The 24,646-nt window shown below is 35.0% G+C and overlaps 1 protein-coding gene across 2 annotated transcripts in view; it reads left to right on the top strand.

Annotated features, from left to right (window-relative positions):
* Nucleotides 1-24,646, top strand: part of PTPRD (protein tyrosine phosphatase receptor type D) — a gene marked incomplete at both ends in the record, with an annotated part of 312,639 nt that overhangs the window by 279,259 nt on the left and 8,734 nt on the right. For both annotated transcript variants that reach the window (XM_082301167.1, XM_082301166.1), the window contains 6 exons: nucleotides 2,137-2,256; nucleotides 2,829-2,983; nucleotides 18,946-19,231; nucleotides 19,633-19,811; nucleotides 21,058-21,184; nucleotides 22,169-22,294. In XM_082301167.1, the coding sequence (XP_082157293.1) occupies nucleotides 2,137-2,256; nucleotides 2,829-2,983; nucleotides 18,946-19,231; nucleotides 19,633-19,811; nucleotides 21,058-21,184; nucleotides 22,169-22,294 (993 nt within the window). The remainder of the gene's footprint in view (nucleotides 1-2,136; nucleotides 2,257-2,828; nucleotides 2,984-18,945; nucleotides 19,232-19,632; nucleotides 19,812-21,057; nucleotides 21,185-22,168; nucleotides 22,295-24,646) is intronic.

Raw genomic sequence — 24,646 nt, 5'->3', positions numbered from 1 at the left:
GGTTAATTTTTCAGGAATGCTTTCTGGAACGTGGTACTGCATCTATGAGCATACAATTTATATGTGAGAACTGCAGGGTGAAGAAAAGAACTACATATTTAGGCGTGCAAAGGCACAGCTACACTTTTCTTCCTTGTTTTAATTAAAAATAAGTTTTTATTAATTAAAAAACCTTCCAAAAAAACAGGTTTAGTTAGAGGTTTATAGTAAACCTATAGCTCCTAAGATTACAAATTACAGTTATTATGTATCAACATTTTCCATGAAAAAATATGTCATTCTATGGGAATTAATAAACAATAAACTACAACCTGTTCATTTAAAATACAGGTAACCAATATAGACATGTTGCATTGTTTCTATATTAATGATAAAGTGAAACTAGATTTACTGTAATTATATTTAAATGTCTCAATTGAAAACATGCTTTTTAGTTTGGTTTATGAAGACCAAGGGGGCAAGTACTAGGAAACTTGCAAATAAATCACCGATATTTGTGAACTATTTGCAATACTTACTCTTTCAATAAATGACACAAGTAAGTAATTAATTCCTCTTAATAAGAGAATTTTTTTGCTATGAATCCCATTTTTTAACAGTGCAGTATCAGTAAACGTTTTTAGTTACTTTCTTGCAATTCCCTATCTATAAATTAAACTATCATTTCCTGTAAAAAATTGCTTCCCTTTATTTTGCCACTAATGAATTCTTATCACCTGCTTCAGTGGCTAGAATTTTTTTTCCTCTCTATCTAGATTACTTCTTCTGAGACTCTGATTTGTGAACCGTTAATGATCTGTGACCTCTGAGCCTCAAAATAAAATGATCTGTGAGCAAAAGCTATTTGGGACTGGAGAGTTGGAAAGCATACCAAGTCTTTTTTCAATAAGTACTGTGTAGAATGAAAAACCTGGAGAACACATGAGTTTCAAAGATGCATATCTTAATTTTCCATTTTCGGGAAATAATCAGTTTTTCTCGTGGATTAGCATGACAATTCACTTTTTTTGCTGGGAATATTGTGCAATATTCTGCCTTTGATGTTTTTTACATTTATTATATTCTCATTGAATTTGGTATGAATCTGGCTTAGAGTGATTAATGAAGACATTTATTAAAAAAAATTAATGTTATTACTGGACGCAGTTTAAACTTCTTTTCTGTACTGTAGGCAGGGCTAATTGGTAAGAATGTATTGTTATAAATAGAATAGAGATTGACTGTCTCAGTTTCACCTATCAGCCACTGAAAGTAAAATGTTTTTAATTACCTGACCTCCATAGTGCTTTGTATTGCATTTTCTGATGGGTTTAGGGGTTCATCATTTCTATTTTCTTAACAGCTTTCATTGTAAATACCCTTTTTAACTGTAACAAATTATTGAGCCTTAGAAATGATGATAAAAATATGGTTCTCTTACGTGTCATCGTATACAGAATTATTGCATTTTTAATATTCTAAACTATGGAACTTTAAAATGAAGATTCCTCTGAATGAAATGTTCTGTGTTTATTAAAATTTTAAAATTTTTAAACACCAAACCATGTTTTTTTAAATGCCTGTGGACCCAATTTCATTATATGCTTCTTTTCTGATGAACACTGATCTCAGAAGGAATTTTTTTTCTCACAGTCCACTTAATATGATGCCCTTTCATTTATCAGTGTACTGAAATTATTTCTAAAAAATCCATGTTTCTACTGAGCTATTTCTATAGATAATAAATATTAACATCCAAGCAATATTTTATAAGTTTGGGGACTAATGTAAAATATGGCAGATGTTAAAAAAAGTTCTATCTATGTCGAAGGGATTAGTACTGTTACTGAATTCTGGACTGTGAAAGGTGAAGATATAGGTCATATTTTAAGCTACTTTAAATTTTTTTTTCTGCATTGTATCTATGCTTACTAGCATTTCCCTATTATCTGTCCTACTGAACTCACCCATTATGGAAGAAGGCATTACATAAACTACTACCAGACGAGCAGTTCTTGTGGATGATAAAATAAATTTCTTGTGTTGGAAGTTGGCCATTCTATCTCCACATACTTTTAAAACCTATGGTGATATACACTCAGATATGTAGTAAATTTCAGCATTAAATGTATTAAATGTTAACTTTTTTCACTGCAGGTGAAGTGTGATCAATACTGGCCAAGCAGAGGCACAGAAACTTATGGACTAATCCAAGTGACCCTTCTAGACACTGTTGAATTGGCAACCTACTGTGTTCGTACATTTGCACTTTACAAGGTATATATACTTACATATGCTTACTAAATACTTTTAAGTTGAAAGGCTGGCTATTTTTTCACTCCCCTCCCATTCCTTCCTTCCTATCACCTATCTCCCTCCTGTCACCTTGTCCTCCTTCTTCCTTCTCCTTCCTGCCTTCCCTGCCTTCCCTGCCTTCCCTGCCTTCCCTGCCTTCCCTGCATGCCTTTTCCCCTTCTTACTCCCTTTCTCCCCTTCCCCTCCTTTCACTTTTCTCCCTTGTTTCCTTCTAACAGCACTGAACATTGAGACTTCTACATTTTCCTTATAACATGAAGTTTTGTAAGTTAATGCAGAGCTGTCACCATGAAAAACCTGAATACTAAGTTGCTGGCACTTGTGGTGCACAAGTGTACATTACAGTTAATGATCTTACATTGTTTGAATCTGTAATTTGGATTTTTCTCCATAGCCTGAGTTCTTTTTCTTTCTGGCTCTGAATATTATTTAAATAATTTTCACTGGTGTATATGTTTCTGCAATTCTTTCATTGAAAAGTGCCAATACCATCTCAAGTGGCAGTTTTGTCATGAAACTTTTAAATTTCGTAGAATGGCTCAAGTGAGAAAAGGGAAGTGAGGCAATTCCAGTTCACTGCCTGGCCTGACCATGGTGTCCCAGAACACCCAACACCATTCTTAGCTTTCCTGCGACGAGTCAAGACTTGCAACCCACCTGATGCCGGACCTATGGTTGTGCATTGCAGGTAAGCCCAAAAGTTTCTTCAAAGCATTGTATGTCAAGGTTACTGCTTTCTGTTTGGTTGCAGACAAAAGTATGATTTTCTTTCAAATGACTTCTGAGTCTGTCAAAGAAAAAGATGGTTGAATTGCAAATCAAGGACCTGAGTATGGTACTGCCAACTTGGGTAGGCTAGAATTATTTTATTTGGTCTATGCACAATTAATTTAATTTTAGAACATCAAAAGATCTCCAGGGAGGATGTGCGCAGGGAAATACAAATGTATCTGTGGCATTCAGAATGTGATGTGAAAAAGGAAGAGGATGGTATTGGCTTAAGAGCCTAAGTACTGAAGAAAGTGTGTTTTAAGCAATCAAACAGTTTTTGAAATTATTACTTATATTGTGTGGGAAAGTAGCAAACATGAGAATTAAGATAGATAAATTCAAAGTTTCACTGAAAATAGGTAAGACCTAAAATCTGTATTCAAGGTTAAATCCTCAGTTTTGGACTTTGAGGAGCTAAAAGTGCAAAGGATTTACCTGGGGAGCAAGCTGAACCCTGTTCCAGAGAAATGAGTGCTCCATGCTTTTTGCCAAGTAGCAAACCTTCTCAGGCATTCTAAGGTATGAATTAATAAAATCTGAAGAAAAACAGTCAGCAGCTCTTAATGTTGTGGGACTAAAGAGAACGAAGAGGAAGAGATATGGCTTCTTTGGAATTTGCTGAACAGATCTTTGAGAAAGCCTTAAAATCATGTTGATAAGGACATTATCAGAACATATGTACCAATTCAGATAGAAATAAACCCCAAGATGGGTTCCCTCATTCCAGGGCTATGTTGTCATATATTGTATAGCTTGCTGTGTAGCCCCTTTCAAAGCAAGTTCCTAAGATCACTTTTCTTTGTGAACTTCATTTTGGAATACCTTCAGTTAGTAAGGCTGAGAGCTACTACACACTGATGACTGAAGTTAAAAATGCTTAGCATATTTGAAAACCAGTCTTGCTTTTGTCATCCAAAACCTGAGGAATAGTAATTACAGCATAACACCATGTCTAGTTCTGACTTCTTAACATATTGAAAACCCAACCATGGAATCTGGTAATTTCAACACTTTTAAAGTGATTGCAAGAGGCTCCTGTGAACAAGACGGGAAAATAAAGTCAACAGGAAAACAAAATAAGCAGAACTTCAACGCTGAAAGGCACAGACTGTTTACAAAATACTAGAGAACATGGAACACAGATATTTAATGTTTATTGAAAAAACAGGATTAAAAATGTGGAATAATTATAAGTAATAACACAAATATATTCATAATGTTTGCTGAGTATTTCTTGAATGGAGCCAAATCTTTTTGTACTTGCATTTGCAGGTTCTTCAAACATTTTGATTATTGTCTAGGATTTTAGATTTCCTCAGAAACAACTTCATTAGCTTGATGCATGTATAAAATACCTCCAAAGTTGCTCAACAGTGAAGATGTTATACTCTAAATCAAAACCAAACTTAATAGAAGAAATGAATCTTCCCACTCTGAGAAAGATCTTAAGTTAGTATAATAGCCTAAATTACCTCAATGCAAAAATAGGCAAAATAAATCAGTTCTTATGGCTAGTCATTGGAAAAGATGAAATAAAATACATTGCTTGTTATCACTCAGAGATACTGATGAAGTAACAAGGCCATTATTTTCTCTTTGTCATTAGTTTTGCATGCAGATTTCATTGAAAGTGGTGGTCATGTTAGGCAGTATGATTTGATGCCTGAGGGACTTTTTTTTCCCAAATTCCTATTAATTTATTTATTAATACTCTGCAGTAAGCATAATCTGCTATACATAAGCTTTTTGCCTTATGTATAGTTACTTGAGACAGTAAGATTTCAGTCACTTCATACAACCTAACGTCTAGAAAAGACTTTCACATATCTTATTATTTTAGCAAGGTTTCTAAATTCCACTCCTAACAATTTGTCTGTGAGCAGAATTAATGAAACCAAGTTTTTGAAAAATTTAAAATTTTATGTCTCTGTAATTAAAAATTTTATCTGGCTGCACATTTAGCAGCAAGTGTTCTGGACAGTCCAAAGTTTATGAATGTGCTAATTCACTCATCAGTGTAATGTGCTGGCTAACCAACTGATGGATCTCTTCCAACTCAGGATATTGTGTGATTCTGTGGTTATTAAATTAGTTTAAAGAAATCAAAAGAGGAACAACTATAGAGCATCACCACAGTATTTTTAGGCTAAAGGATATGTTTTTCATACAGCAACATGAAAATACTTCCCATTTGGTTTGAAATTTACGTACTGGACATGCACAAACATTTCATTTCAAGCTCATAAAAAAGTAATTTAAAACACTAAAGTACAAGCTCTGCACGTTACCTGGTTTTAACTAGAACCTGCTTTCCAGTTTTTTTCCTTCTCTTCTCTGTTGCTTACTTTGTAAGTTTCTCCATTCCAATCTTACCTTTGCTTATTAGAAATCATTTTACATTTTTATTAATTATTTTCTCTTCAAGTCTGGACTGATCTTTATTCTTTGGACCCCTCTACGTATATTCTATTTGCGTTCTTCAATTCCATTGTTTCTCGAACTCATTTTACTGTTAATATCACAATGCGGAACCATTTAATGAAATATGTTCCTACCTTTCTTAGTATTTTCTCTGAGGCAAGATTGTCATTCTAATGGTAGCATTCTCCTACTGATTTTTGTCAAGCATCTCCTTTTACTGCCCTCTACTAGTCACTTTTTTGCACTGTGATATTTTTCTGTTCTTGACAAACTTCCTGCTTTTCATTTGTTCCTTGGCTGTCCCCTAGTCTGCCTCTGCAGCCTTTTTAATATTTGTCCTTGTTCTGTATCTTGTCTGTCATTGTCTCCTATTTTGCGTTCAGGACTACCTAAATCTCTTTTCATTAAATTCACCCACTTCATCATCCAGATTTTAAAGAGTACTTTAGACTTTCCTGACTAGAGCCAAACAATATAACACAGAATCATATCTTGTATCCTTCGGCTGTGGTAAGCAGTCTTTTGAACAATATCTCATTGAAGGAGTAATTTCAGTTTAGTTTCTAGAAGGAACACAGGATTCATGGTGGCAATTGTAAACCATCTGAGACATCACTAATACCTTCTTTCTTGCTTCTTCCAGTACCTACCAAAGTATCAGAGCTCAAAAAATCACAATAATCACATGTTGTATAAGTATAAACAGAATGGGAGTTGCCTTTCAAAATGCGTTGGACAAAAAGAAAGAGTAGCCTCGAAGAATCTGTGGAAGCCTTTTTCTGCAAACTTTTAAACCATAGAAACTGAATAAAAAAGCTGTCAGACAACTAAGTACAGGGAGAATTTTTCTCACCCTGTGTGGGTGAGGACTGCAAGAGCCAGCTGTCTGTATTTTGATCCTTACAAAGTAACCCCCTATTCATTTTGTATTTATAGGTACATATTGCAAGTGAAAGGTTTAGCCCAAGCTTTTCCTTACTGCATTTCTACTCATCTGCCTTAATACTGGCCAGCAGTTGCCTTTCAGTCCATTTCCCGTTAAGGGATTAAAAAGTTTTTCTAGTTTGCGCCATGGTTTTGGGATACAGCTAAATGTCCAATAGAGAATCAAGATAGCTGGAGACCTGGTTCACGAGTGGCCCCAGACCAGTTTGTATCAAAGCCTCATTTGTTGGTAAGCTAGTTTAATATCCTGTTCCTAGGAAATGGTTTTTGCATGTGTGAAGAATTTCTTTAATAATTTACAATGTGCTTAGTGGGAAGTCTAAGCTGAAAACACCTGACTACTGAAGAACCCACTCTGTAGATACTTGAATGCCCTCTCTTCACATAACAGTGACCAGAAAAAGAAAGCATAGTTCTAACTAGTGAAATTAACTGAGAATGTACATATTACCATTCTACATGACTGAACTTGATAAGACAAGTTCTGGTAAATGTGTGTCAAAGATATGCAAATGGAAATATTTTTAATAATTTTTGTGTGATGATAGCAAAGAAATATAGAATTATATGATCAGAATTCCAAAAAACACTGGTAATTATTTATTACTAATGTATATGCAACAGGCATCTTTACATGCCATTTAGACATTACTTTTGATAACCATTTGATTGCCTGTACAGTACTGAATATGAATCTAATATAGAAGTCAAAAACACGTTGAGAGTTTCGTAAGTATATTCTACCAGTCCAAGCTCTTACTTGTTGCTGTGGTTTAACCTCAGCCTGCAGCCAAGACCCACACAACTGCTTACTCACTCCCATACCAGCAAGACTGGGGAGAGAATCAGAAGGGTAAAAGCTGGAAAACTCGTAGGTTGAGATAAAAGCAGTTTAATAGGGAAAGCAAGAGCTGCACACACAAGAAGGAATTCAGTCATTTATTCACTACTCCCCATGGTAAGGCAGGTGTTCAGCCATCCCCAGGAGAGCAGGGCCCCATCACACGTAACAGTGACTTGGAAAGACAAACATCATTGTTCAAAATGTCCCCCCCTTCCTTCTTCTTCTCCCCACTTTACATACTAAGCAGATGCCATGTGTTCTGGAATATCCCTTATGGTCAGCTTGGGTCCCCTATGTCTCCTCCCAACTTCACATGCACCCTGGCTTCCTTGGGCTGTACCACACACTGAAACAGAGGCAAGAAGTCTGTGAAGAAAATAAATTCTACCCCAGCCAAAACCAGCACACTTGTGCTGAAAAGTTGGCAGGTTTTTAAGTGGAAAAGGTAGCTAAAATATATTCACAGGTATGTTATTTTCAAGGGAAAACCAGCATAGATTATTGCTAAAAGAATTATGGAGCACCAAGGGAAACATCAAGGCCTAATCTAAATGCAGATTTCTTAATTTAAGTAATCAGATATTTTTGAAGGACTACCTCCATGAAAAAGTATAGCTGAAGTAACATGAATGCATAATGCCACTGTACTCTTTTCCCAAGAAAAAATATAAAGTTTTCGGTCTGTATCTACTGGGAAAAATAGTTCAGTAGAGCCTCAGTCAAGGCTAAGTTAAAGTGTTCCGTGATCCTTATTCTCAGTGTGAGATTTGTAAGAGAAAAGCAGATAAATTAAAGCTATATTTAAAAAAAAAAAAAATCCACAAATGAAATTTAGCAATCCCATCCTGTTTGTAGGTACTTTACACAATGTGTTCAAATCTTGGTTGGCTTATTTGGAGTAATTTTTCTGAACATTTTTCTGTGGTGGTTGAAATAGTTGATGCACATAGATGCTTTTTTTTCATTTACAGTTATATTTTAAGACTACCCTTTCAGTTTCTTTGCACAGAAATTGAGTAATACCACAGTCCACTAGTGTCTCTGTATGACTTGCCCTAATTTGCAGAGCTGATCTAGAAAAACTTGTTTCTTTAATGAAAAAATGCAGGCTTAAACCCTAGGATTCTGCATTGGTGAGACTCTAATGTGTGGTCTAATGATAGCAGGGAAAACACACGTTTATGTTTGAAGTTGGATTAGTGCAGGCAAGCAGGTGCTAATCAGATCACAGTAAACCAGCACTGGAGGGTGTTTGGAATTTTATGCCACTATGTTTTCAAAACATGACAGAAACTTTAGTCATTGGTTCAGTAATGCTACCTAAAAGCTTAATATGTTAGTGCAATACCATATGTTTGAGTCTTTCTTGTAATACCAGCACCAAGGGGCATATCCCTAAGACACTTTGTCAAGCTTTGGCAGGTACTGTTAATGGTGGTATTACAAACAGAAGAACTTGGATGTTTGGAGGAATGTGACTGTTTTAAGTAAATCTGTGCCTGACTACACTACCATAACCAGTTAGCAGAGTAAAAAACAAGATTATTTTCAAAAAAATAACAAACCACCATATGATACTCTATTTCCTAAAGTATAATACTTACCTAATTTTTTTCAGTGAATAAAACCTAATTTTGTTTGCAAATAAAAAATAGAACATTTAAGAAAAATAAAATACTTATCAGAGGCAATGATTTTCCAGTGGATTGTTTTATTTCACTTCTCTATCATTTGAAATGCTTCTCTTGCCATAGGCCTTACAAGTGCTCATTTTTTAATCCTTGCAGTGAGTAGGTTGCAGATGACTGCCTATCCTTTTTCACGGTGGGGGAAAAAACCTCCCCAGTACATATTCAGAAATATCACAAATAAGATTGAAAAATACTAGAATCTTCCTCATCCTTTCCCAGGATCCTTCAAACCAGGACCCTTCCTAACTTCCTTGGGCAGCTGAAAGCACTAGAGAGGAAAAGACAGTGAAAGCATTTTAGTATGACAAGTATTTTAATATCATAAATATTCTAAATTTTCTCTGCTTTCCCCACATGTCTTTGTCCAGAAGTTATTGAGTTGCTACTGTATATAAACTGTGCTGGGTATCATGCCTATACAAAAACACTATAACACTATTTACTCTTCAGCTGTTAGCTGTGGATCACTGTACATCTCATAATTTTTTTTTTTTCTCATAGTCATTGTTCACTAATCAAAAGTAGAGAAGGATAAGATTGTTATTAGAATCTCATATTGAAAAAATGTATAGTTGGTGATCCTGCTTAGGATATTTAGTTCCTCTTAATATAAAAATACAGCAATGAGTTAATGTCCATGTTTTTCCTTTTCCATCCGTATTAATAGTCTCAGCTACTCAGTCCGTGCAGAGTAACTGACTGAGAGTAATTTCATTTCTACACATACCTTTATTCTTAGAAGTTGTTTCATTTCAACATGTATATTATAGAGGATATGACACCAAGATTTGCAGAGTTTATGCTGTGGATGCTTCATTTCTGTTTAGGAAAGTGGAACTGGATTCACTTGATTTAGAAGTTTTTGGATGGTTTCTCTTTCTTTGATCAATTGTTGGAATTGCAGAATCTACTGGAAAAAGAGAAAGAGTCTAGAAGAAAAGTTGATAAAGGCTAGATGGAAAAAATTGGTACAGCAAGAAACTCCTTGGTAATTTTGTAATGTATGGTGTTACAGACATGGACAGGAGATGTCACAGATGTCACAAATAGAGATTTTTGATTTGCCTTCATTTTCTCACCATAAAACTTTCAAGGTTGTGAAAGGGTAGATTCTGGAAACCTTGCAGCTGAAGACCCTGGATAGTTTATGCTGAATGTGCAGGAGCTCTCACCTAATTACTGAGACATGTTCATGCAATTATACAGACAAAAAGCAGCGTTCCCATCTGTATGCTGATAGAGCCAGTGATGGATGGGTAATGCTGATTTTCTTTCCTCTGTTTCAAATTGGAGTGTCACTAGTTAGAATCCTCTTGATAGAAAAGATGTCGTTCCCCAGCTCAATCCCTCTTAACAGCAGTCTGGGTCTTACTAGTTTAGGTCTCTAATTTTTCTCCTTAAATTTAGGTACTTGCATATGAAAACCTGGAAGTATGAACATGACAAGAACTACCATACCATAGCTAATGTGACAGTGTGGAGGATCTTTTAAAATTGGCCTTGATAGGTTTTTTGTTAGAGTAGGAAAATACTGTGCTGTGTTATCTAGAAATCCTCCCTGAGGTGTCAGACACAAACTGATGCTGATCCACTTTCGAGTTAGAAACTGGTTCTGTAGAGCAAACAAGCCCTTTCTAAAACCTGAATGAAGCAGCTGTATGTACAGTATGTGCTTCCATTGTTTGTAAGCATTAAAACTCATAAAGTATCACTGGAACCATTATTAAAATTCAAAAACATATAAATAACAAGTAATGGCAGTATATCATCATGCAGATTCAAATAATGAAAAACACCTACTTGTGGCCTCTCTGATTAAATCAGTCATATGTGTATAAAGCCATATTTGGTTGGCACTTAGCCTGTGGTTCAGAGTATTATACCCCTCACTGGTGTGACTCAGGGCTGGTGGATTATTTTTTGAAATCCTAAAAAGCTGCTGTGACTGCATAGGGTAAGATTTGTTTTTGGTAGCAGTCAGAAATCTGTAAAGGAACATAGGGAATGCTATTACTAGATAGAATCAGAGCTCCATCTAGGCCAGTAGCCTGCCTCTGACAATGGCAAATGTCAGAAATTTCAGGGGGAAGTACAAAACTCCAATGTCAACAATGTTTCAGTAAAGTTTCCTCTCCAGCAGCAAGGAGTTAGTGAGTAGTTGCTTCATGAGGATTTTGATTCTTTTCCCCTTTATTCCTTTAGGTACATAGAGAAACTGGTGTATACTTTTTTGCTTATATTCGTAATTGTACACACCTTTTAAAGAAAAAAACAGGCAGTATTAACTCTCTTTGACCTTTTTCCTTAAGTTGTTTCACACATTAAGTTAGAAGATATTTTTTTACTTTTAGTTAATTATGTGTCACTTCATTTCACTAAATGTCTTTGGACAAAAGGATTAAAACTGTATTATTTAATGCTGTTTCATGTTCTACATGTCTACAAATTTTCCTTGAGTTCATCCATCATAGAAAACAGGAGTAGCAAAATATTCTAACCCATTCCAGTATTTGTCATTGGAGGGAGATGGAAGTGAGTTCTCATATCCCTTGACATTTTTGCTGTCTGTCTCTGTTCCTTTATTTTGTGACATACCCTTTTTTTGGTAGCCTAAGTAACAGTAACTATTCCCTGGGGATATTTTCTTTTTTTTAATATATATATATATTTTTTTTTATAAGAGGTAAGGCAGTAAAAATAGTTGCCTGATTATGCCACATTTCCTTCTAAGTTGTGCAGTGGACATACTGAGGCCTGACTTTGATTTGGCCGACAAAGGGTTTCAGTTGAGCAGGTCTGCTGAAGACTGATGACTTTTCACCCAGCAACATAACCTGCGTCTCATTAAAATGTAATAATTGTCTGTAAGATTTTTTTAACGAAGGCAATGCCTTTTCCATGTGTTATCTCAAATTAAAAATATGTTGGTGCTGATAATTATTTCCATATATATATTATCGTGTCCTACAAGGCCTGTAATTTCCTTTGACCTAAGATGTAGTTTGATACATTATTTGATCAGCACTCTTAGTGAGTCATTTTATCCATATGTATTTAGTTAATTGGTTATTTTTCTCCCCACCCATGTTTATATATAATATACTCTACAAAGGAAAAGGAAATCTGACTGCTTGCAGCTGAGTCTAGTAAAAGAGCAATTAGGTTCTATCAGAGCCAGCAGCTGTCCGTAATGAATTCTGAATTAAAATTATGAGTGAAGAAAAGAATCCAGCCATCTGCAGGAAATGTGAAAATATTTTTATAACCCAATAGCTGAATTCTGGAAAGGGGTATCTCTGAGATTTCCCAGCTGTACCTACATTAAATTCCGGAATATCCATAGACACGGAGTATACTGGAACACATTGCATCAACTTGGCTACCCGGCGTGTTTGGCTAACTTTGAACAGGCTGTATTTTTATCTAAAGTAATCATCATGAAAGTCTCTTTAGATCCTCTCCCCGTGTCTCTAGAAGTAAAATGCAGCTTTAAAAATAGTCCCGTTATCTTTTCATGGAGGCTTTCCAATCAGTATTCTGCCCTGAATATTAATCTTTCTTCATTTTTCCTAGTTTTATAGACTTATTCAGGGTCTCATCACTTACTATCAGATTTTATCAGTGAATGCTGTTCCAAGTGAATTCTGCATTGTGATGTCTATTTTTTCTCACCTGAATTTCAAAAATAATTTTTAATGTCACATAATATCCAAGCTCATTTTACATCTACCTTGAAACTTCTACAGTAAAATTCCCATTATTTTCATTATAACTTGTCCACAATTTTTGCTCTTAAGTTCAAAATCCTGAAAAAAAGGAAAGAGATTAGTGTCTAACCTCTAAATGACAAGTCATGATTAAGAAATGTGAAATGATTCGTGGTATTAACCTTTCACAACCTGATTGTCTACGTTACAGAGAATTCATGTTGGTATAAAGATTGCAGAGGTTAAGAAACATTGTAACGAGTACCAGTAACCAAGGTCTTCAGTGGTCAGTGGTGTATTGTCAGATATTAAGAAGGGTATTTATTTTATTCACCACTTGGTCTAAAAAAACAGGGCTAGCCTTCATATGAGCTCATCAGAGAAGCCTCAGGGGTTTTTTTCACTTAATTTTCTACTGTGTAGCATCTCACTGCATTAATACTGTATTGCAACCCTTTCAGTTTAAACTAAATCTAGAGGTGGCAACTTCATGTTTGTCTCATCCTCTGAGTTTATTTTCTAGGTATATCAGTTTTCAACTGAAAAGGAAGAGACATTCTGAGATGGAGATCCAAAAAAATAGGCCTACCAAAGTCGTATCAGCTTCAAGGTTCAGGAGTAATTTACTGGTTATTTCCAAGTTTTCAGAGTAGGGAAGGGGGAGCAAGGGAGTGAGAAAAGATAAAAAAAAAAGATTTGTGGACAGATTCATGTAGGGCTTTGAACTGTGATTGGTACTGAAAAAAAAAAATCTGATGTGGACTGAGGAGTCCTGGTGATATGTTTTCCTTTTACTTTGTACTTGTCAGATGAAGTCCCGTGTCTGGATGGCAACCTCAGCCTTCATTACTGCTCCATCAGTCTAAAACCCAAACAGAAAAAATCCCAAGGGCAGCTGCTGTTGGCCACAGTAGGAATAGGAATACAAACACCTAGAATCAGGGAAGGGTCCAGAGGACTCTGCACCTTGGAATCAGAATCTTAGTGGCTAGCAAGTACTTTCAAGGTCTTCCAGTTATCCAGTACTACAGGACACATTTCTTCCCACATTCTTTAATTCATTATCAGATAGCATCAGTTCACCTTCTGTTACTCTCACTGATAGGCTAATAGCTCTTTTCTATGAAAATGTAATCCAAGCACAGAAGGAAATATTCAAAAGTATGAAGCAACTTCTCAAAACATTCAACCCTGAGAATGCAAAGCAGGTTGAACTGCAAAGAAAGCAAAAAATAGTTGTTAGCAGCAAGCAGCATAATTTCTGTTCATTGACTTCTCTGCTGTGCTGTAATCTTCACTTTTATTTATTGACTGTATGATGGCAGTGTACTTCCTCTGCTAAATTACCCAGAAGTATCATTTTCTGTATCTACAGCTGTTCAGGCATAGATCTATCTTTAATTGAAGGTAACAAGTCACAGTAAGATGTGTTTTTAAAGTTAACCTTAAAATACTTTCTTTTCCTAAACTCTATTTCAATAAATTTTAGATCATTCTTTCTTTGGTGGAATGCATGATGTCAAGAAGGCTTTGTGAATGCATTGTACAGTACAAAAAATGTAAAGTATACACTGAAACTCAACAAATATCACAGGGAAGATGTATTTAGGATAGTTACTCTTTGATGATAAATACAGAATTCAGTACATTACATGTATAATATTGTATTTAGAGAGTAGGAAAATAATGAGAATATCTGAGAACTGAATTAATTTTGAAATAAAAAATCATAGTAAATCCTTGTACACAGATAAAATAGTACAGAGTAATAAGTTTATTTTAATTTCTTTTCCTTATATGTCTGAGTAATTGAAGAAATCAGACAACATAGTGATTAAGTAAGGTGCATATGTAAAAGTCCTCTATGAAAAGCAGGATTATGGCATGTATGGTTATATAGAATCAACAATCATTTCTGAAGGGAAACAATGATAAGAAAAATAAGTGGTATGAAATAAGGTCAATGAACTTTTCAGTTATGTATAATTTCTGCTATTTCATCTCACAAGCAGAACAATAAGAGATTTTTTTTCACCAACAATTCATGATTTCAGGAAAGAAGCAGGTAGAATAGTTGTGATAATTTGTCCCTTTTAAGAAAGAAGAAGCAAGTTATCAAAATTAATGGTGTGCCTTTTCAGTGGTAGAGTTCCTAAAGGTGTCAGGTACCTGAAGGCTGAAGTGTTGATTCAAAAGAAGAATCTTATTTTTCGAGTCTCTATCCAAATTCCAGCGAAATCTAATAAAAGGATTTCTGTAGGGGAAGTTGTGTCTGTAGCATCTTGGTTAATATCCCTTAACTGATCCTTTCCTCTCTGAATTTCTTTTTGTGATACATGGTATTCTGTAACAACGTGTTTCACAATTTAATTATGTACTACTTTAAAAATTACATTCTGTTTGTTTTAAATTCTCATCATTTCATTTCACAATCCTGATTCTTCTTTGGCAAGTAAAGAACGAATAGTCATTTTCTTTTCATCTCCCCTATGTAACATTAATTTATTCCTGTGTGAGGATTTGAAGTGTTGTAATGAAATGTCATTTTTGAAGGTTTGTTGAACATTACTAATGCTACATTTTTAGCCTGCATGGAAAACTCAGCTTTTAAAATTATTTTAATGAACAGTTATTCCCCATACATGGGATTTGTTAAGAGAAATTTTTGGGAGTTTTGATTCTCTGTGTTTTAATGCTTGAGAGTTTGTTTGTTTGTGTTCAAATTACAATCTCATAAGACAGCTTCTTGTCCTTGATCTCTCCAGAGCTGTACTTGGGATTAAATGGAGAACAAATTTACTTCCTGAACATTATTATACTTATGCAGCTGCATATTACAAAAAAATATGGGCTTAAATCTGGGGCAGTTATATTTGAAGAATTTATGGTAATACTAGAATTCTGCGAATGTACAGACTGAAAGGAAAAAAATCTTACTAAAGCTCCATAAAGGAAGAAAGATACAAGGCTGGCTTGTGGGTGGTGACCGTCCCATGCTTTTGTCCACTACCTATGAAAACTAGGGAGAGTTCTAGACTGAGCTTTATCTGCTTGTAGTGAAATATTCTGTTGTCTGATTTTTTTTGTTCCATGTTCTTTTTCAGACATTTTATGTGGCTTCAGTGATAAATATGGTTGCCTCCATGCATAGCCTAGGGATGAACAAAATTCAGTCAGTAAAGTCTTCCATTTGGTAAAGCACTGCACCTAAGAAAGTGCTGTATACCATCCTTGTTGTCTGGTATCCAACCATAACCATACTTGCAGATAAATTCTCAAAGGTCTCTTATAAGATGGTACATAATTCTTGAAGCAGTCCAGTATCTCTTCTAAAACAAAATTTCAATTTATGTCTTTGCACAAGGTCTTTATGTTATTTTGATCAGAGGTTTCTTTTCAAAAGGATGTTCAGTGGTTTCATAAGGGGCTTTTTTTTGCTGCTTCCTGGACAGAGGGGTGATTTTCTACTCTGTTCTAATTTCCTAATGGCAAAGTGGGAAAATAACCTAAATATTGCTCTTGTCAGAACTACCACAGAATTTCTGTGGGATTGGAGTCTAATTAATCATATGAAGTTCCTCAATGAAATCCAGACCTTTTTATATATTTCCCATATCACAAGCAATTTCATGTACTTTCAGTTCATAAATGCAAGCTTCATTCAATCTGAAACAGTAATATTCAATAAAATTTTCCCCTGATATGAGTCAAAAATGTCCTACATGATTTTTGGTCCATATTTTACTATCTTTGCTTCCAATTAAATGATCTGTGAATACTGGTAATTACACTGCCTTCCTTTGCCAAATCACTGAAGTATCAATAAAGGGTCATCATTTAAACAGCTACAAATTAATCACAAAAGCCAACCTTTAGCACATCCATACAGTGATTTGAATTCAGAATGTCCCCCTTATGCCTCTTCATTTTCCTTTTTTGAATTGTAGCTATTGTAGCTGTATGGCATCGCAGGACATTAAACATGTTTCAGCTCATGGGACTGAGTCAGTCATGTTTTTAGAAATTGAAAACAAACGTTATAATACTGTAAATGATAATATTTGAAGCAGTAGCAGTTTCCTAGGGGGCATGTCTATTTAATAGATATCTTAGGTTTTCAGCTTGAAAGTGTAATAGCATCTTTCACTAGCTGAAATAATTTTTTAAAAAATTCTAAGTTTGACAGTAACACCAGAAGATGCAAAACAAAAGGGCAAGAAAGGCAATAACAAGCGTAGAAATAATTTGTGAAATTATTCTTATTAGGTGAATTAGCATGGTTACCAGACAAAATATAGGGAATTTTTTTTAATATTTCAGTGTCTTATTAGTGAGGACTCAAAATGTATGGCTTCCCAGCAGCGTATCATGCCATATTAAGAAGGCTGTGTGATAGTAGAAGAGAAAGAGAAATGGGATAAAAAATTAGGATAGGATAGTTTCTTCTTTTATATAATAACCTATTGGAGTTTGGAGTTAGAAGGTATTGGGGGCAAAAGAGAATGTTTCAAAGAGGAATTGAGTTAAAATCTTCGTAACACTGGTTCCATTTTTTATGTGGAAAGTGAAGAGCGTAGTTTGGTAGACACACAGCTCATTTTTAATGGGCAGAATTAGAATGTACTGAACATCTTAAAGGAGTAAAATATCTTGCTGGATAAAATGATCCAGAGAGGATGTGTCAGGAGCCCAGTGAAGCCAAATGCCTCCATAAATGAAGTGTGTCAGTCCCTCCATCCTTACCATGAAATCAGTGTATAATGATGTGTTTGGATCTGATGGTATGATCTTCACAACTTCTGCATAAACCTATAGACTAGCAAGTATTTTCTGTGCTAGAGTATGTTAATAACTATTCTTCTTTGAGTTTGCTCATGGAAAAAATAAATTTGTAAATTATAATAAAAGACATGAAAGGAGGAACTGAAAATCACTCATTCCAGCTGAAGGTGCAAGCTTTTAACTGTTTGGGATTTTGCAGTTGTGGTCTGCAGATACCAGTGAACTTTTTGATGTTTGATCTGAAAAATGGCATATCCAGTGCTGGAACAGCAATTCATTAATACATTATAGAGAAAAGAACCATATTCTAGGTTACTGAGAAAATCTTCACTGCAAAGCTTTCATATTTCTCACTTGGCTCACACTTGTTAAACTGATAAAAACTGAATGTGAAGAGTAATCATTGAAGGAATAGTTTAAAACTTGATATAAACCAATCTGACATACAAATGTCTGCTACTTCTGTTAATTTCATTGCCATTACAAGAACAAAAAATATAATTGTCCTTTAGAAGCTAGGTTATAATTATTTTTGTTTCTTTCTATTCAAAAAATTTCAGTTTGTGGGGCTCTTAACTATTCTTAACTTAGCTAATCTCAGTGTCTTGAGAGTTTATAAACTGTTGCTTACTATACTGTGTATTTAATTTCATGTCACTAACTGAAAAAAGTTAAGCATTTAGAAGACCTGAAACTATAATTCATTGTTACAGGCATGATGTGATCCTGGACAGAAAAATGATGAACAAAACCATGTTACACTTTAGCTTTGTTTAGCTACATGTATCCAGATAGTTGAAACAAAACTTCATAAAGTTCAATCATACACATGGCTGCAAAAAGATGGTCTGATTTGATTCAGTACAGTTGGTGTCCAAACAGTTGGATTTTCCCCAGCCTACAGCTAGCACAGCTATCTAGTAATGGGTCTGCATTGCAAAGACTAACAGTATGTCCTAGCCAAGTGAAACAGCAGAGGACAGAACAAACTGTGTTAATAGAAGCCCCATCAGCAGAGTTGGGAGAGGGGTGGAAAGTTTACCGCCAAAGTATGATAGAAACATGTAGGACTCATTTTCTGTAAGATTATTGTTTTCCTATAAATTTACCTCTGTAAAGAGAAGAGCAGCAACAGCATGTTTAATGACTTAGAAATCATGCTACAAATAAAGCTTGAATTCTTAGAGGATTCATCATCTCCAGCAATTTCCATTTTTAAGAACATGTTGCAAGGTGTTTTATTTCTATTATAGTCAAACCTGAAAACGCAAGATTCAAAGATCTCATATAAAAGCATTCTGTGTTCTCAATTGCTTGTAATGGATGTTTAAGGAGTTTACTTATTTCAGGGCACCAACTTCTTTTATGTTCATATTCAGAAACGTGCTGTTTAAATCAGCATTACAAAACTTTGAAACTTGAATGACATAAAAGTAAGCACAGTGAATGAAACAGTCCATGTTTTCTCTCCCGTGTTCATTTCTTTTAGTGCTGGAGTCGGCAGGACTGGCTGTTTCATTGTGATAGATGCCATGTTAGAGAGAATAAAGCATGAAAAGACTGTAGATATTTATGGCCACGTAACTCTAATGAGAGCACAGAGGAATTACATGGTTCAAACTGAGGACCAATACATCTTTATCCATGATGCACTGCTGGAAGCAGTGACATGTGGAAATACCGAAGTGCCAGCCAGAAACCTGTATGCATATATCCAGAAGCTGACACAGATAGAAACAGGAGAGAATGTCACAGGAATGGAACTGGAATTTAAGGTACTGGGATTTTATGTTGTGGGTAACCAAAACCAAATGGTGTAACACTAAAGCTGCTCTGTTCTCCATCAGTTGTTTCCAATAATCAGAAGATAAGAGACACCATTAGACTAAATATTTAAATTAGGAAGATAGTTCTTTCTAAAAAAGATAATTTTAAGATAAAAAAGATAAGTTTAATACTGGAATTTGTCCAAATGCACTAACAGAGCAGACATTGTACTTGTAAAAGGTGTTAAAAGAAGCTTTACAAATATTTGGATAATGCAATAGAATATGGAAAAGTAAGCATCTGGAATTGAAATTATTCATTAATGGATACTGACCAGAGATTATAAAACCTGATAGTGTCACTTGTTTTTGTTATACCTGGCCTTAATTATTTTAATTTTTTTCTACAGCGTCTTGCTAGCTCTAAGGCTCACACTTCAAGATTCATCAGTGCCAATCTTCCATGTAATAAATTCAAAAATCGCCTTGTCAATATTATGCCATATGAGTCCACAAGGGTATGCTTGCAGCCTATCCGGGGAGTCGAAGGCTCTGATTATATTAATGCCAGTTTCATTGATGGATACAGGTACAAACAGTGATGTGTTCTTATCTGTACTGCTTTAAAAGTTTACAAAATTGTTTATGTAATTACATTGAAAATAACAAAGCTTATTATTGAAAACTGGTATTTGTTATCTGTTCAGGGCATGTTTGGGTGGCTTTTTAAATTTTAATAAAGGGTTTATATTTTTTCACTATGTAATATAGAAAAATTTTGCAAATTATATGGAATCTTAAACATTATATTTTTACCTGTCTTTAAACCACTGAGAGCTCTCAGTATACTTTACATGCTGAAAGTTAATGAGATTTTAAGCATGCTCATGATTTGGATCCCTATTTCTTCACAGTTTTTCTGCTTAAAAGGGTATCTAGAAATAAGATACAGGAGATATACTCTGTGTGTCAAGGTGATAATCTGTGATCTTGGAGCACTGACTAAGACTTGACCTAACCACCAAAAGCCTTTTGTATGTAAGGCTTTACATACAAAAAAGCCCACCAGCTTCTTCATGACAACATGGAGCAATATGCCCTCAGCTGACTTAAGCAGCTGGTTGAAAAAGGCATGACAGGGAAATGATATAGTTTGCCTAACTCAGTTTAGGTGTGCCTGGGTATCCATATCCCAGGGATAATTTTATGAGCCTCCACTCATAACTGAAAATAAATTTCATCTCCACTATCACCCGCAAAGGTGTTTCTGTTGCTTGAAAGAAGCAACAATACAAACTGGTCATCATCTTATAAAGCTGCTCATCCAGTTTTTTAACAGTTTGGTGGCAGCTTCCACTAGCAGGATATTAGGGCCTGGAAATACATATTCCGTTCCCAAATTTTCTTCCTGACTTACTGTTGCTGGAGGCATCAGACTGTTGAAGAGAAGTTAATAAAGAAACTGCTTGATGCTATAATTCCCAAACTTAATAGATTGTTAGACAGTTATTTCTATAAAATGAACCAGCCCAACTAAGTGTTTCTTAAGTGCTTTTTACAGCACACAAAATTGAGCAATTAGAGTTGCATTAAAATTTAAATAATAATGATAAAGTCATACATCATAATATTAACAGAGTAATTTTCCTCTCAAAGTTCTAAAAATAAAAAGCCATAGTTTGATTAAACAATCATAATAAGATTTTAATGTGCTCATTATTAATAATATGTACATTTTCCCTCTAGACAATGTTTACGTATAAACAGAGAATATGAGTATCAAGTCACTTTTTTGATTAAAGTATTATTCTTAATTTACTTTTTTTTTTATGTAGACAACAAAAAGCTTACATAGCTACACAGGGTCCTTTAGCAGAAACAACTGAAGACTTTTGGAGAATGCTCTGGGAGCATAATTCTACAATTGTGGTCATGCTCACTAAGCTACGAGAAATGGGCAGAGTAAGTACTGCTCTAATATTCCTTTACTAAAATGTTGGTTACAGCAGCTCTTTATATTAAAATATTTCATGGTTAGGAATATCTAAAGATGAGAATTTTGGTTCCTTTTTCTGCTGAAATAGGAGTGGCCTTCCTGGCCACTAGGTATAAATTTTTTCAATCTGTTATTGTGTTGCAATAGACAAACTAGACATGGCATGTTTTTGTGGGGCACGCTGAGATTCAGCAAGTGGGTTTGCATGCTGATGTTCCAAGTATGTGGAGGGAGCACTGCTGTCTATTGAAAAAGAAAGATCTCTTACTTGGAAACTTGACTTTTGCAGCATCTCCTTGTAAATATGTTAAAAGAAAGTGTGGTATTTTCAAGATCTGAATGTCTTCTATGTGTTCTGTCCTGCATATTAAAGTTTCAGCCCCCAGTTTACAGTTCTAAACTCATTTCATTGATACTCTGTCTACTGGAAAGAATGAAGCAGTCTGCTATCTGGACAGGATTACGTCAAGAGAAAGCTGGCATCTGATAAGTGAAATCTGAGTTAGGGCAGGTGTCTGAGAGAATAGAGATTATTCAGGACCTGGCTAGTGGATGCAGAGATAGAATCGTGACTGAGGCTGAGGGGACTTGCTCCAACAAGCAAAAAGGAAGAAAACTGAAGATAGCATCAGGATTTAAATTGAGATAAAAACTCACCATTGAAAATTAGGCTAGGGATAGCTCTTGTCACTGATAGATAATAAAACTGAGCAGAAGTATAAGCAAGTTCCGATATACAGCAACCAATGAGAAACCCTTGGCAATGCAGTGTTAAAGGTAATTTTTTACTCTCTGAGTTTAATGTTTGTACCGACACAAGCAGCGCATGTTCTTGTCACTACTGGCACTTTCCATGAATATCACACTTAGCTGAGTAAAAAAGGATTTATACCCATTTATGGTAGTGCTCTCAAGTAACAGGAAATGTATTGTATTTTGTTATTTTGTAGGAAAAATGCCACCAGTACTGGCCTGCGGAGCGTTCAGCCAGATACCAGTATTTTGTGGTAGATCCAATGGCAGAGTACAACATGCCACAGTATATTCTGAGGGAATTCAAGGTTACAGATGCAAGGGTAAGTCAACATAGCATTACACTTGTTCTCGTAAGTTTAAAAGAAAATGTCTATGTCTTTCTTTTTCTATGTTTGGGGTTTCTGAAATTTTTATTGTTATTAAGAAAACCCTACAGATATGCTTTCTACAAGCAATAATAAAAAAGCAGATGAAGTTATTTTTAAATAAGTGGCATCTTTCTGTAAGAACAATGTACTTCATTCAGATCTAGCATCTGGGAAGCACAGTTCTATAGTTCTGAACTATTTGTGCCAAAATACATTAGATTATTTGAGGACCATTTTCCTCTTTTTTCTCATTTTTCCCTTGATCAATATTGGGTACAATTTTTGCCACTTAGAGTGTTGTTTTGCACCACCCTTGAGGCTGAGTGATTGTGAAGGTTAATACATTGAGATTTTAAAACTGCAGAGCAAATGACATTCATAAGAAAAGCTGGACAAGCTTTGCACATTATAATTTGATTTTTCATATAGCATATTTCCAGCTCTCTAGTATATCTGCAGAGTAGATACATGCAGCTGTGACCTTAGCATCCTCATTTTCATACTGCATTTCTTATCTGAATTCCCAAGTCCAAAACTGAGCACTCATATATAAACTTTTAATATATATTTGGCATTTCTCAGACTTGATTTCTAGCACTTCAGTCTGCATGGCAGGAAGACATTCTGTTAGCACCTGTTTCTGTAGGCACTGTGGAATAATACTTGTTCAAGCAAAATAGCAGGATGTACTGTCCAGGGATAACATGAGTGGCTGCTCAGAATTGCCTGTCAGCATCCAAAATATTAGACTTCCTCATAGTTAGCGAGACTACTGCTTTTAATGTGAACTTCAATTAAAATTGGACAGTATTGTTACTATCAAGTCAGCATATGGACCTTTTGTTTGGCAAATGAGATTTAGGTGTAGGGTTTTGTAAAGAAACTGTAGATATATTGGATCTGATTTTCATTCTATTTGAAATGTAGTATCATATGACTCATCGTTTCTCTAACCTATTTGTGCTTAAGAAAAGTGGAGAGCAGGCTCCTAGCATCAGTCTTTAAACACACTTGTAAACAGAGATAGTCAAAGCCAATTTCACTCCAAATATGCTTATAGTTTTAATTGATTTTCTATTAAAAATCTATCTCAAGTTGGAAGAGTTATTATATGACATAGTTTACAAAGCTCTGATCACAAAATTCCAGTTATAACAAAAAGCCATAGCTGTAATTGACGTGTCTCCAAACATCTTATATTCAAAAAAAATTCTTTCAAAATTTTATATTGAAATAGGATATTTAAGAAATTCTGCTTACCTACAGCTATCAAACCAGTAAAAAAGGGTCAAATAATTAAATTATTAAATTTTCCATAATTAATTTTATTTGACATGATATTAATAAACCTCTTTTAAAAAGGATCAATCACATTGACAGTCCTATTGTGACATTTGACTATCATGTATTGTTGCTTCTCAAATTTTGAAAATCTCTTTATCTTGGTGGTCCAAGTTTTGTTAAACTCATCCGTGAGCTGACAGCACCATCTTAAATTTTCTAGTAATGCTGGGAAACTATAACTCCTTCCAAATTTACTGGAGGAAGTGGGAAATACGTACCAAAATGTACATTATAGTTTTCCTCTAGTTAGGCTTTTGTGGCTGTCACACCCAGTAATTGAGATAGTTTGACTAAATTGTTGCATTCAAAGAAGAGTAAATGCTGGAGTGATGGCAAACATCCTCTCTTGCTCTCATCTCCAAATCCATCTATACTGTTACAATACCATCCATGCTCTGGCAGAGCCAAGATGCCCAGTTATTCCACAGGGACAAAAAATGAGGCATTGTATCTTTTTAGGTGCCAGCAGCAAGTGTCTGGTGTGGAACTCTGTTATTTCTGAAACTGAACTGTGAGTTGTTGTACGGTGAAATTGACCTCTCTAACTGTTCCAAGTTATTGCTTCTGACTACTTTGTTCTCACTTTCTCTGGAAACTCAAGAGGTCAATATGTTGGGCCAGTCTTATTTAAGGCTAAACTATTAGTGATGGCTGTAAGAGAGTATTATAAATTCTACAGCCTAATCAAAAGACAGTTGAATATCCCCTGTGAGAAGGAAGAAAAAATCCAAACGGTCAGCCAATATATAGGATGATACCTTAAAAGCCCTCTGTGCCACATAGGGATCTGAAAGCACTTATTTTGTTAACTAACTGTGCAAACTGTCACAGTATTTGAAAGTAAAGATTTTAATAAAATTTGGCATTTGTATCTGGACTGCTGTTGGCAAGAATCTCATTAAAAGAAATCAGCACTGTTTATAATGTCAGTAGCAGAGGGAGCTGTAAGAAATTGCCGAT

The sequence above is a fragment of the Coloeus monedula genome (genome assembly GCF_965178545.1).
Source record: "Coloeus monedula genome assembly, chromosome: Z".
Classification (NCBI taxonomy): Eukaryota; Metazoa; Chordata; class Aves; order Passeriformes; family Corvidae; genus Coloeus; species Coloeus monedula.
The sequence above is the reverse complement of the archived record's forward strand: the minus strand, read 5'-3'. Positions and strand labels throughout refer to the sequence as shown.